General features: G+C 37.5%; 2 protein-coding genes across 6 annotated transcripts in view; one reads left to right on the forward strand and one right to left on the reverse strand.

Moving 5' to 3' along the window:
• Positions 1-36: 36 nt before the first annotated feature.
• Positions 37-9,595, reverse strand: ASPA (aspartoacylase). The gene is made up of 7 exons (XM_051809707.1): positions 9,463-9,595; positions 7,496-7,767; positions 4,889-5,084; positions 3,633-3,726; positions 2,766-2,873; positions 2,031-2,140; positions 37-1,510 (listed from the first exon to the last, which is right to left on the reverse strand). Exons 1-7 carry the CDS (start codon positions 9,472-9,474, stop codon positions 1,298-1,300), a joined length of 1,005 nt encoding a protein of 334 aa, XP_051665667.1. The 5' UTR covers positions 9,475-9,595; the 3' UTR covers positions 37-1,297.
• Positions 9,596-9,834: 239 nt separating this feature from the next.
• SPATA22 (spermatogenesis associated 22) overlaps positions 9,835-13,370 on the forward strand; it is a 54,396-nt gene continuing 50,860 nt past the window's right edge. For 4 of the 5 annotated variants that reach the window (XR_007908059.1, XR_007908060.1, XM_051809698.1 and 1 more), the window contains exons 1-3: positions 9,835-10,998; positions 12,064-12,152; positions 12,567-12,695. Coding sequence is in view for 3 of the 5 variants with exons in the window: in XM_051809698.1 (XP_051665658.1) it covers positions 12,110-12,152; positions 12,567-12,695 (172 nt within the window). In the remaining 2 variants the exon portion in view is untranslated. The remainder of the gene's footprint in view (positions 10,999-12,063; positions 12,153-12,566; positions 12,696-13,370) is intronic. The other variant, XM_051809697.1, reaches the window with a different exon arrangement.

Raw genomic sequence — 13,370 nt, forward strand, 5'->3', positions numbered from 1 at the left:
GTAACTCAATAAACATTCTGTCCTCTGTTTTTATTTGATTGCCACAGGAGTTACACAAAGACAAGGAAGAAATACTTTAAATTTAGTAGTAAATAAGGAAGACATCACTTTTCAAAAGGTATAATGTGGGAGTTATCTGGACAATTAGTCTTTTGGTTAATAGTTAGAGTATCCTTATGAAAGTTCTTAATGTTTATCACTAAATTGTCAAATATGTTAAAAACAACTTAAGAAAATAAATTAAACCCCCATTTTCTTCTCTTTCTCAGTTCCTATGACAGACTTTCTCTCTGCAGATACAGAACAAGTCTCGAAATTCTGAGAAGTCTCCCCACATGGAATCCTCCCGAATTTCCATTCCGAAATACTCAGGTATGGTTTGTGCATTGCTCTTCATCAAAACCCAAGTAATGGCTTAAATTTTGCCTTTTTCTCTGAAAACTTTTGGGGTACAACAGTTGATGGAAGTTTTGTTTGGAAAATGTTATAAGCAGTAGGTGGATACATTTAGGAAGTGAAATGACTGTAAACTTCTGGTTTTTTCCATTGCAATAGAAATTTTCTTCTAAAGGTTCACTGGTTAAGCACATCTTTTCTTTCTGAATTTCAGTATTGCTCCAGTATGTTTCCAACTACTCAGTATTTCCTGAAGTCAACCCTTTCTGTCTTTGAATCAATGTTCAATCAGAAAGAGCTTGAATAAATCTTGTAATACTTGGAAAAGCTTTACACTTCATTTTAGTGTATTTTTCTCAGGAATCCTGTATTTTTAGCTTATTTTTATCTTTGTAAGTATAAAAAGAAAAACAAAACAAACCCCAAGGCCTCCACTTCAGCACAGTGGGAATTAGTCACATATGCAGATAATATCATTTATTATATACCTTTGTTTCTCTCTCCTCAGCTTTTCCTTTGTCTCACATTTTGTAAGTTTATCTGAGGAATTAGTTTCAAGGATCTTACCCCATTTTAAAAAGTGTTGGTTATTGGAGGTTTGGGGTTATAAAATAGAAAAACTGTAGGTTTTTTATATATAATGTAGTTTTGTGGATAAGCATCTTCATAAAAACTTCATAAAATATTCTTTACATCTCTAGGAATCCTTTAGAACAAGTAAACAGGAGTCATAATCAGCATTCTGACAGTATGTCTCGTCTTAAAAGTGCTCAGCAAGGTTAATTAAATTACAATTTAAAATTAGATTCTGCATTTACCTATTTATTCCATGAATTACTGCTGATTGACCCTGGATTTCACAAAGAAACACACTTTTTTATGGAAAATCCATAATAAACTCTTAAGAAGTGCTCTGGTTTGAGACTGAGGACCTGAGGTGTTTTGCATTGAGTTTAATTTTCTCTGTTTTTACAAAAGCTTGTTTCTTTTCATAATATGCAGCTTCATTAATAAATGTTGGATAGACTGTGCAGTTCCCTTGATAGGGAATTACTTTTCCATCAAGAGTCAAAAACAGAGGATCACCGTTGTTCAGTGGCTGCCAGTCTTGATCCTTAGGGAAAGAAAATAAACAGGATATATTTACTTTCAAGTTTTTATATATTCTGTAATTCCTGAGCTTATGGTCAACAATTATAATTTCTGCAGTTTATGACAAAAGCTTTTAGAAGAATTCCTTTTAATCTGCAGCTGGTAATTTTGGATGTCTGGCCCTCATTTTCAGGCTGGTAGAGGTGAACTAGAAGGAAACTGCAGATGCTCACAATTGATTAAATATATTCTAAAAAATTTCAGAATTCAAAATTAGATTTATATTTTAAAATATAAGCTATCATATTGTCTTTTTCTTTTCAGTTTTAGGTTCATAACTTATTTTAGATTCAGTGATTCCCAAGTCAGTCCCTGAAATAGTGATGACCTTAGTGAACCATAGGGAATGTCTGCAGTATTCAATGAACCCATTGGGAATATTGGCATTTTAAATATTTATTACTAAAATACACAACAATGTAGCAGGAGCAACACAAGAATACATAGAAAATGTCAGAAATAGAAACTATTCCAGCATTTACCTGCAGTTTAGGGTGAATAACAGCAATAATTTCATCATTCTTATTCCTGGGATAATCTACTTTCTCCATTATTTTAAAAACCTCGATTGTACACGGTGGAAATTCTTTTCCTAGAAAGAATAAATGTAATTTAATGTCAAAATGAACAACTGCCTGTTAAGAAGAACAATACATTATTTATTTTCTTTAGAATGGCTCAAACCATTGCGTTGTTCCCTCAAAGTGAGTTGCAAAATGATGATCCAGTCACATATTGTAGCATATGAAGCCCAGGCTTAAATTTGCTGCTGAAATGTGACTTTTCCCTGTATAGTTAAAAAGATATATTTTGTAGACGAAGAAATCAATGAAAGGCCTGTGTTTGGTAATGCTGCACAGCACAGAATGGTATCAGTGGTATTTAATCTTTACCATTCCAGCACAGTAATGGAAATTCTGACATGCAAAACTGCATTATTTTCCTTCTACTTCCAAAAAAAAAAAAACCAACCAAACCCCACTGATAAAATGTACTCTGAAAGAATTTTAAATACCTATTTTTGTCAGGATGTATTTTAGATAGTACCCTGGTCTAACCAAATCTTACCAAATGTATTGACTTTCATTTTAGAGAGCAATTCTCTCCCCACCCCTTTGTACCTGTTTAAGGGTGAAAATGTTGTAGCCCAGCCTATTTTAAATATTCTCTTAAAACAGCCCACTGACATGACACAGGAGGTTGTAATCTCTCATTACCTTCATTAAAAAGCTGCACAAAATCAAGGCCATGTTTGACAATCTTCCTCATTTTGTCCAAAATATCAGCTCTAGCAACACCTTGTGGCTGGGGCCCCACCTCGACTCCTGTTTGCAGATGAGGGAGATAATTAATGTTGCAATAACATAACACAGGCTTACACTGCACAGCAAAAATAGGTGTCTGATGGGTCAGTGTTTAATGTTTTTAAGCAGAATTGTAAAGCACAGTTCTGTGAGATTTAAGGCAACAGATAATTTAGCTCACCAATCTGGGTCAGTTGAAGAATTGTATGTGCATTTTTGAGTGTGCTATGAGGGTAAGAGAAAGAGTCAATATGTATTTGTTTCTCTTATTCTTTTCCTCATACTGTCTATTCATGCTGCATTTTAGAGAATTCATTGTTTAATAGGAAAAGCAAACTAATGATTATTTTTTTGTTATGGTTATGATTCTGTAAATTAAAAAGTTAACTAATTCCATGCAGAACATTGGTTCCCCCTTCCTTTATCACATCATCTCTTCCTGACTAAGTGTTTCAGCCTTATCTAGAGGACATAAACATTGATTTTCTGGTTCTGTTACTTCCTCCTTCTCCTCGTATATTATAAATATTTTCTGCAAAAAGTGAGTTAATTGAGTTTAAGAATTTCCATCTGGCTCCTGCATTTTGCAAGCCAGAACTCTGATTGTGTAAATCAGAACTCTTCAGAAGAATGAATAATCATATAAATTCAATTCAATGAGCATATTGTCAAACAAACAACTACTGGTGATCATAACATAGAGAAATGAACACATCTGGAAACAGCCATGTTTTAAATCATCTATGGTGGCTTAAAATAGTCTTTAGTTTTCATATTTACCGACAGGATGTTTTGCTACAGATCGAGTTGTTGCATATTTCAGGCTGGGATGTTCGATGAGCAGAGCAGGGCAGAGTTCTGGAGCCAAAGCCTTCTGTGGAGAGGGTTTAAAGATGCCTTTGTTATGCAAATGGTTTAAAATGTTGTGCCACAAAAGATTACTGATGCAGAAGTGATTTACACAATGTCTTCAATATGTTGCCTTTATTTCAAGGCCCTCAAGGAAGTAGGACATCTTTAGAAAATGCACAAAGCTGTGTTTGTTGGTCTCAGTTCCATTAACTCGGGCCAGGCAGCTCCACTGAACCACAACTGAGCACAGTTCTGGTCTGAGACTGCCAGCAGAGAAAAATCTCCTCAGCAGGGTTCCAAAACTTAGCATTGAAACACTCTAAAGCAGATTTCAACTTTGTTTTGGTTTTATTTTGTTTTTAAATGCTAGGTTCTGTTATGAGGACACAGACTGTGAATTAAGCCTTATTTCAATCTTCTTTTTTGCCATTTTTGCTGGTTTAGATATCTTTCTTGATGACTGCCCACCACTGCCCTTCATGTAATTTTAGTTTTCTATAGCTCCAAATATCTTAGAAAGATTTACATGGAATACATATCATAAGAAAAAATTAAAATGTTAAAATAGACCTTGTTTCTAAGGAAAAAAACTTAAAATTCCACACCTTTGGCCCAACCTGGATTCCATCAGTCATTGTCACTAGAATTCAACCAGCACTTTTGCAAACCTGACTCTATTAAAATTTATCAGCTTCAGGAACAGCAGAATCAAACAGATTCTAAAGCCATATCTCTATTCCTATAAATACTGATGAAGGGAACATTTCTCATTACCCAGTTCCATTATTTTTTACATGTCTTTATTTAATGAAATTAATGTTTAACTATTTAGCATGTGTGACCCAAATTTATCCAAGTTCCTGACAGATCAGTGTGAAAGCAGATTAAATTACATTAATTTTCTTAGTTGTTATTCTAAGCATTCCTTTTTGCCCATCAGTCTTACTAATGCTCATTTTAATACATGAAGATTATTATGATGATTTAAAATCTGAATTACCTGATATTATAATCAAATTATTAATTATCTCTGATTAAAAAAAACCATCCTATGAGTAATTAAATATTTTAAACAGTTTTGCAGAATAAAAAATAGTATATTTAAAGAAACTACAAAATAATATATAGTAATACAACATTACAACTAATAATCTATTTTAATAGTTCATTTAAATTAGTTTTACCTTGATATAATGAACCATTTGAATTGTAAAGTCATCCCTGGAGTTTTCAAGAATAAGGGTACCACCCATGTTAGAAGTGGTGTTGTGAAGGTCAAAAATAAGGTCATAGGCATCATCACTACCTTTTGGACCAAATATATGATTGATTTCCTGAGCCCTTCTCACTTCATATGGAATATCTTCCACCACTGGCCTGCTGTTAATATCAGCACAAAGAAATTAGTGAGCTCATTCCATGGCTTTACAGTCAACAAAACATGTGTAGCCTTTTCTTTTGACTTTAATTCCATAATGGACTGGAGTTGAAATCACCTATTTAATTACCAACCTCTTAAAACTGGCTGAATTTGTGCTTGAAAAAAGCAAGTGGGATTGTTCCCCAGGTGTTACAATTATGTGTCTTGTGCAGAAGGGTGTTAGAATCATTCAGTCTGATTTTAGCTGGAAACAATTTACTTCTCTCATTTCTTTACATCCCAAAATTTCCCTCATGCACAAAACCAACTAAAAATTCATCAACATCTTGAAGCACTTCCAAGATTGGATCCACCTCCTACTGATGACAATATTCAGCCATCAGTCCATGATGTTTTGCCTTGGACATCACTCTCAAGGTCTTTTGTAACTTGTTTTATTTCTTGGCTTCTCATACTCCATTGCTTTCAGCCCTCCTGAGTCTCAAATCTCACAGAATATTTTACTGCCTCAAATCTGTTCCTCCTAAGTTTTAATACTTGTGATTTCAGGTGACTCAGCCTGTATTATGCTTTTAAAAAAATTGGTCTCAGCCTAAGGAAATGTCTGGGATCTGCTTCCAGTGTGTGTGAGGGCTCTGTAGGACACAGGACACATCTCTCCTGTGTAATAACAGCCTGTAAAGCCTCTGTGGCCTCAGACCTGGTCCCTGTGCACAGTAAATCTGGTTTGGATGACAGGCTTGGGACACCACCCAAGTACAATCCAGACACACCTACAGTGTTTTGCACTAAATTCAGTTTTCTTTCTCAATACAGCTCGAGCTTTGTGATATTTGAATTCTGTAAGAAATACCGGTATTATGTTGCATAAAGGAAGTTTTTTGTGAAATGCTAACAAAACACCTTACTAATTGCATGGGTATTTAAGCATCACAGGAGGTTGCTGAGGAAAATTATGGGATCACCACTGCTGGATCATTAGAAATGGCAAGACATAATCTGCTAGGAATATCTACATGCAGTTGATCCACTGGTGTGATGGAAGTGGAGTAGATTTTTTTATGTGAGCCCCTCTAAAGCTCCTTTTTCTATTTCTGACTCTGTGTATCACATAATCTACCTTTGTATTCTTTAGTTCTGTCTTTGGAATTTGAGGTTTCTTCACATAAGACTGTTAAATTTATCTTTCTTATCGAAGCCAATGGGACTTACACCATTATTTGGAGTAATATAAGGATTTCACTCTCCTTTTTCTTATTTTGTAAAAATCTTAATTTATAATCTTGAAAGTTCTACACTGAAAGGGATCACAGGAAGCTACTCCAAACAGTCAGCAGTGCTTTAACAGGACCAGGCAACTTCATAGGATTTACTGAGGAGTTTTATTTAAAAAATGAAGACAACCTGCAGGTGTCTTAATCTGCTGTTTTTTCAAGTGTTTTATGTTCAAAGCAGCTAAAAGCAAACAAAACCACTTTTGGTTTTTGTATGTTTTTCCTAAGTAAACAATTAAAAGAATGACCTCAACGCTTATGTGTTAACATCTGTTTATCTTAGATATAATAATCAACAAAAAAATTCTAAGATGAAAAGGCAGCTGAAAAGGTGTGCAGGGTAAGAGTAACTATGTTTGCAAAATATATGCAATATGTATTTCCTTCAGTGGTATTCACCTTCACCATTAAAAGTGTTCTGAAACAGAATTACCTGGTTAGCATGCAACTATACCAAGAATAAGAATGTTTATACAGCAAAGTACACCTCTGGAATAGGTATCTCAAGAGCACAGAAACTTCAAATCCTATTCAAAATGTAAAATCAGTGACTATTTTACAGTAACTACAGGTTGCATTTCTTCTAAAATAATGAGTCAGTTAAATTATTGAGATTTTTTGGCTATCCTTTTGCCATAGATTATTTCTAACTTAGCTAATTTCAAGTTTTCATCTTTTACTGTACATAAGTGGAATTAAATACAGTTCCCTGCTTTGTGTGCCATTCTTTCAGATACTCGGATGTCAACGCTTAAATTGCTTTTATCTGCCATTTCCTGCAAATATAATTGTATTCAGAAGAGCTCCAAAGCTAAATTGCACAAGACGTGAGAAATAATGACTTTGCAACCCAGAACTGTGATACTCCAATTCACACAAATACAGCTGATCTAATACTATTTTAAAATGCTGTGTTTAAGGTAATGTGTTGGCTCGAGAGTCATTCTGCCAGCAGTAGGAATGAATCTGTTACCACTCATGCAGTTCATTCTTTTTTGGGTTAAAGGTCAGGGATTTCAGTTATGTGACTGCACAGTTAAAGCAGCAGAGGAACTCGTGTTAACATTTTAATCTGGAAAGGATTTTCAAAACTGCAGTTTTAAAAGTAAAACAACAGAAAGTCCAACTGCTCTTACCCAAGACTGTCAGGGTCGAAAACCCGGTTGAGATCACAGTCAATGTATCTCGTGCACTTCTCCACAGCTCTGGGGTTGGTGAGAAATGGTTTCACTTCCATTCCAGGTCTTTGGATCTCAGCTCCGTTCTCTTGCCAGTGCCTGACCAGTAACACCCCCGATAACTCATTGCCATGAGTTCCCCCGAAGATACCGACCCGTCTCACCGGAGGCTCAGCCAGAGCAGAGGAGGAGGAGGAGGAAGTCATGCTTTTCAGCAGCTCTGACAATTGCTGAAGGCAAACCAGAGAATAATGGTAAAGTAAAACGTTTGCCTCCAAAAAGAAAAAAAAAAAATTTCTTTTCAGTAGGAGACTCTTTAAGCCTGTTTAGGTCAGATGGGAAAGAAAGTGAATGAACATTTCTCTAAGAGTTCTCGACTCCCGTTTTGAGGTGGGAGTTGCCAACCTGACCCTCCTCCCTCCCAAGGAGCCTCCCCTCTGGTTTCCGTATTTAGTAACGTCTCCAAGGCTGCTCATGGTACTGTTACACAGTTCAAAAGTTAACTTCTCCAGGAAACCTCTAATAATATATACTATGTAGGTAAATCCTGTGCTAATGACAGTATAAAAGACTTTTTTAATGTAAACATTAATAGTGCACTTATATATCTCTGACATTTTTGCACTGCAAACTATGCGTAACAAGTATTCTCGTGTATGTTTGGTTGCATAAATATTACACTATACAAGGGCAGAATAATTTAAAGGGAGCAAAACGAGTAGAATAAGAACCATATCTTGGCTCTAGTCCTGCACAAAATGCTGAAACATCAAGTATTTTAATCTAAAAAACCAAGAACAGCTGAGTTCCTCAAAGCATGTTGGGGCTTGTACGACCTTTTTCGTTTTAGAAATCTGAAGAACAGTGATTAGAAGGAACAGGAGCTGAAATTACAGTGCAATTTATCCATGACTGACTTACCAAGCGTTCCTGGCTCCAGTTCTATCTCAGGATCTGCTAACACAGACCTCTAACACACTGAAACAACTTTGCCAGGGACAACCCTCTAACTTCTGCAGTCTCTTACTAAAAAGGAAACAGATCTAGACCGCGATGGGACAATAGTTGTGTTCTTTCCCCCCCAAAAAACGTAGTCAGCAACTTTTCTTCCATTTCCAAAAGCTTTTGAAAAGGCTTCTGAAACTTAAGCCAAAGAGCAGCTGTAACTTCCATCCTGAGGATCAAAGCATTTAGAATAAATGGTCTTAATAACAGAAAAATAAGTTTTAACTGCTGTCAGTGACAGAAGTATTTGCAATTAGTATCTGACACGCAATATAAACATAAAAAAATGTTACACTGCAAGGGAATAAAGAGTGTTTATTGAACAATTCCTTTTTATTAAGATTACACTCCAGCGACTGAGAGAGTGTTTGGCTAGTGCCTGGGAGAGGCTTTATAACCCAGGCTGACAGACTGTAGGTCTAGGAAAAGCTAAACAGGATTTATCTAGACAAGTTCTGCCAGGAATATATTTCCTACAAAAGTTCCTCTCTCTGTTTCAGTTTATGCATTCAGATTTGCTGAACCTTACAGCAAGTTAATACAGAGAGACTGTTTACTTAAACACTCAACTGTATTACTCCTGTACTTAGAAGCTGTCAGATATTTAATCAGAGTAAGTAATTTATTAAACAAAGTAGTAAAGTTGTATTTTACAGCTCTGGACAGTCTGTGCTGTCCTTTGACCCATCTCTTCAGTGGTGGTGCCAAAATGACCATTGACACACTGCCCGAAAACACGATTCGTGATCTGTGTCTGGGTTTGCTGCATTTAAACACGGCATCAGTTTGAGGAATAAATGGCAAAATGCAAATGTGCAGGGCTAGAACATATAGTTTGTCTTTTATTGCCGCTAGCACTGTAATGGTTATAATTCCTTCCAAAAAGCTGAATGAAACACAGAGATTGTCTGTGCGCTTACCTCATTTAACATGCAAGAAGTTTGTCTCCTGAGAGCAGCGTTCTTAGGACAGTGACAGTGAATTTCCAAACATGAGTTTAGGAACCAAAGCCCTGGAGGTTTCTTTTATCCCCTTAGAGCACTTACGGTCCAAACGCTTTAACTCCTGGTCTCCCAGGACAGGCACCTGCCAATTTGGGGATAAATGTAAACACTTGGAACGTTTTAACTCTTCAGAAATAAACACTGGGACCAATCCCTTGTTCCTGTGCTTTGCCAATGTTTGCACTCTGAAAAATTATGTGGGATATTTAGTTTATTAAGAATTCAGATTGGCTTGATGTGCTACATACGGATGTGTGGTAGTGCATCTGAGAGCTTGGAGTGCAAGCCACAAGCTGAAAAACGTATGTAATAATAACATGTAAATGAAACTAAGCCTAGCTATTAAGGTCATGAAGGTACGTGTATGTGTGTATATATATAGTGTATAGAACTGCAATGTGGCTCTCCAGAGCCTTCCAAGGCTGAAGAAAAAGCATTACAAAACAGGCTCCAAGCATGCTAAGCACTAAGGTTTTACACAGTTGAAACCAGCCACGTGTAAAAGCCAGAACAGTGGTTGAAGAGGAAAACAACGTGAAACTGTGGATAATTTTATTTACATCCACGTCTGCGTTCACACATTTGTGGGGATTCAGCTCCTGCCCCATGTTCTCTTAGGCTGACGCTGGACACCACGTGGGCCAGTTTACACGTGGTGATTAAGCCCCACCGAGGACTAATTTAATGATTTAATGGTTCCTGGGAGCCGCGCTCCTCGCCCCAGCCCGGGCCGGGGGGTTCCCTCAGCGGGGCTCCCGCAGCGCCTTCCCGCCATTTTCGCACCGCCGGAGGCGCGAGCGCGCGGCCGAGTGTCCGTTATTTTTGGCGGGCTTCGCCTCAGGGCTGACCCTCAGTCCAGTCCCTCATCCTTGTCCCTCAGGGCTGACCCTCACCCCCGTCCCTCATCCTTGTCCCTCAGGGCTCACCCTCACCCCCGTCCCTCAGCCCAGTCCCTCAGGGCTGACCCTCACCCCCGTCCCTCATCCTTGTCCCTCAGGGCTGACCCTCACCTCCGTCCCTCAGCCCAGTCCCTCAGGGCTGACCCTCAGCCCAGTCCCTCAGGTCTGACCCTCACCTCCGTCCCTCAGCCCAGTCCCTCAGGGCTGACCCTCACCCCTGTCCCTCAGTCCAGTCCCTCAGGGCTGACCCTCACCCCTTTCCCTCATCCTTGCCCCTCAGGGCTGACCCTCACCCCTGTCCCTCAGTCCAGTCCCTCAGGGCTGACCCTCACTCCACACCCTCAGGCTCCCCCCACGGCGTCAGAGCCCTCAGCCCGCGGCCGGCGCTGCCGCCTCCGTGTGAGGCACTGCCGAGGGTCGCCCTTCTCTGCCTGAGCTTACTGTTTTTCTACAGCGTTTTTCTCTGGGTTTTAGTTGCTTATCTTCAGAAGAGGCCAGAAAACAACACGCTCTAAGCTCCTGTGCGGTGCAAAAACTCTCTATAAACTGAAATGTAAAACTTAATGGGGTTTTATTTTACAAGTGTTTTACTGGGGGCCATTAGGTTTCATAGTGCTAGGAATATGCTTTAAATTGTATAACGACAATGGACTAGAGGCTGCTTTAATGTCATCACACGTGTAATTGATGTATCTCACAGAAGTAAAGACTAAATTGATCTATTAGTCAGCTGTGGTAGAAGCTGCGCTTCATTCTTATTAACATCTTTAATAGCTGCGTATGGTTAACTGTCAGATCAAAATAAATGTAGAGGGAATGTCTTGTATTATTTATACATCTAAATATGCAGTATTATTCATATGCCACTGAAGGCAATATGCACCAGTAGCTAAATCTGATAAAATAGAAAGTAAAGCTGCATACAGTCTCTGTAGTATCCTCAATGTGTACAGTAATACACAAAGATTACAAATAGATTAATCAAAAACCAAATATGGCAAAGTACCTATACCTAACATGCTAATATATATTTCTTCTGTTTGTAATATTTGGTTTATAGTAATGTCTTTTTGATTTGTGATGTATTTTATGTATGAGGGAATTGGCTAAAGGTTTTAGATCTGTACCATGAAGTGCAGAAAATAAGTTTATTTTTGAACCATAATGCTATTTTTCACATAATAATTAAACTGGTTTTCTCTTCAAAGCTTTGTACCTTGCCATCACCTTTGGCTGCAATGTATAAATACGCATTTTTTTATTAGTGTTCCATTTTCAGGAATTTTAAAACAAAAATCCTTGTATTTGGATATATGTGTACTTTTAAATTCAGGAGTGAATTCAATATTTTTTCAGCACTTAAAAAAAGTAGACAATACAACTTTTACTTCAAAAATATAATCATTTGGGCCTTTAATCTGCAAAAACCAGTTGCATGTTATGTATGTACCTGTGGATCTTCTAAATGCAGTACAGCTGCTTGTATGTTTTAGGCTTGTGTCTGAAGTGATGCCAGTCACTGGGTCTGCAGAGTTCACAGAAACTGCCAAAATCACATAAAATTTGGATGTGTTTACGGCATTAATTAGTTTACTTTGCTTATCTAACTTCCATACAGCAAATTTGGAGTAATCAATACATCGTTGTTAAGACTCGGCAAAGAAATGAAAAGGAGTTTTGGTGACACCTCAACTCGCAGCACAGCAGGTACTGGCCCTTGTTCTGTGCTTTACCATTCACACCTCGTTATCCTTTTATATATAAATATATTTTTTTATATATATACACACACATAACTATACATGCAGAGTGCACACAGGATGTTCAGAATTCAGCCCTAGATCCCCATTTCCTGAGTGGACTTCAACGGGTTACCTGTTTATTGCAGCACAGGGCAAGATTTTGGCTGGATTCAAGGAACTGGCCACTCAGGGAAAGGTTTCCTTCACCAGATTATGTGCAGGACAGAGGGCTGGGAATATGAGTTCTGTGAGGGAATGGTCTGTTATGTGTTGATGAAATGTAATTCCTATGGGTGATGTAAAATAACTGTTAAGTAATTTTATTTATTTTAAGTGTTTTACTATTAATATGGTATTATTACTTGAATTTTAATTTTAGGTTGTCTGCCTGTACCGCTGTTCAATCAGAAAAAAAGAACTAGACAGCCCCTCACTTCAAATCCAATTAAAAATGAGCCAGGTACTGGTTCTGGGACTCGTACATATGACTTCTCTCCCACATCATTTGGTAAATAAGATATATTTTATTTTTTTTAGAGGCTCTAAATCAAATAAATCTTAACTTCCTGATTGTATTCTGAGTAATCAGACGTTGTCTTTATCAAGAACTTTATGCACCCTTTATATCTATTTCTGAAAAGTTCATTATGTAAAAATTGTCCTCCAGGAAACTTCTTTCTCCTCCATACAATTGAGCTTTTTATACTTTGTGTCTAGAGGGAGTTTGACTCTTTGTGTGTTGGAGAATGAAGTAGCACTGGCATTTAAATCGAGTCTCTTGAAACCGACCTTTTGTTTTCAGTTGATTTCAATCAACATTCAAGTCCTGTGTTACAAGAAGAAACATTTGTAAGATGTCTTTCTTGTAGTCCAGAAAGGAACTTCTGTTCTTCAGTTTGGGCTTGGAAAGAACAGTGTAGAATTCTGCCTTTAGTGCTTTCATTATGGTCTACTTGTAATAAAGTTAAAAAGTTTCCTTATAATACAGTAAAAAAGTCTCTGTTGCTAACAAGTCTAATGTTTGTAAATGAACCGTTGTCTAGAGAAGCAACCTACTTGTTAGAAGTTGCCTTATAATTACAAATATCAAAGGATCCCATTCCCTTTTTTTTTTCCCCACCTTCTCCTTCCTGTGTGAGCCTGTTTGTGGGACATTAAGCAGATATAGAGTAGGAACTCTACA

Source organism: Manacus candei, unplaced genomic scaffold, assembly GCF_025592945.1.
Source record: "Manacus candei isolate 608988 ecotype Guabito, Panama unplaced genomic scaffold, ASM2559294v1 h1tg000076l, whole genome shotgun sequence".
Taxonomy (NCBI): Eukaryota; Metazoa; Chordata; class Aves; order Passeriformes; family Pipridae; genus Manacus; species Manacus candei.